This window comes from Gekko japonicus, unplaced genomic scaffold, assembly GCF_001447785.1.
Source record: "Gekko japonicus isolate JY-2015 unplaced genomic scaffold, Gekko_japonicus_V1.1 scaffold8657, whole genome shotgun sequence".
NCBI lineage: Eukaryota > Metazoa > Chordata > Lepidosauria > Squamata > Gekkonidae > Gekko > Gekko japonicus.
This window is the reverse complement of record NW_015166100.1, coordinates 1-927: the sequence shown is the minus strand read 5'-3', so window position 1 is coordinate 927 and position 927 is coordinate 1. Positions and strand designations below refer to the sequence as shown.

Here is a 927-nt window from a genome sequence, read left to right as displayed (position 1 = left end):
TGCAGTCCATTCTGTTCCCACCCTCTGCACATGTGGGGTTATTCCGCTGCATGCGTCCGTCCTGCCAGCGTGCATTTCATAGGGATGCACGACACAGGAGGCGGCTTCTCCTGCTGTAAAGGTAAAGGTTTCCCTTGTTCGAAAGCCAGTCGAATCCAACTTTAGGGATGCGGTGCTCATCTCCATTTCCAAGCCGAAGAGCCAGCTCTGTCCAAAGACGTTTCCATGGTCATGAGGCCGGCTAGTAGACACCGAGGCGCACGGAACGCTGTTACCTTCTCACCGAAGTGGTACCTATTTATCTACTTGCAATTTCTTGCTTTCGAACGGCTAGGTTGGCAGGAGCTGGAGCCAGACACGGGAGCTCACTCCGTCATGTGGCACTCAGGTCTCGAACTGCTGAACTACCGATCTTTCCGGTCTGCAGTTTCAGCGTCTTAACCACTTGAGCCACCGCAGCCTGCTGCACAGCTCAGCAAAAAAGCTCTGAGGAGAAGGACTGCGTAATCATTCTCTTTTTCTCATGCCTTATTGTAAGACTTAAGTCAGTGGGGTAAGCCCGGAATCTCTCTGCCTAGGGTGGCACCGTACATCAGGGTGAGGGCGGCTTGGGGTTTCGTTCCAAAGTTTCTTGGTGGCCAGGATCACTTTTAAAAAATAATTGAGGAAAGGTTGTTGACTTAAGATACTTTTGCCCGGTACAGGTTCCGAAAGTTACCCACACCGAATTCTGCCAGGGCCGGACCATGAGGTGGGCACTGGCATGGAGCTTCTATGAAAACGTCAAGGTGCCGGTAAGCGTCCGTCCCTCTCCCTTCCCCTCCCCTTTTTCTTTGCCCTCTTGCCTTACATTTGAACATGGATTTTGCTTAAGAGTGGACAAGCCCCAGCACTCCTACCTGGGAGAGCCAGTTTGGTGTCATGGTT

The 927-nt window shown here is 52.1% G+C and overlaps 1 protein-coding gene across 1 annotated transcript in view; it reads left to right on the top strand.

Annotated features, from left to right (window-relative positions):
* LOC107110728 (methyltransferase-like protein 16) overlaps positions 1-794 on the top strand; it is a gene marked incomplete at its 3' end in the record, with an annotated part of 6,547 nt that extends 5,753 nt beyond the window's left edge. The window contains exon 4 of the mRNA XM_015411525.1: positions 705-794. Coding sequence (XP_015267011.1) covers positions 705-794 — 90 coding nt within the window. The remainder of the gene's footprint in view (positions 1-704) is intronic.
* Between the last annotated feature and the right edge of the window lie 133 nt (positions 795-927).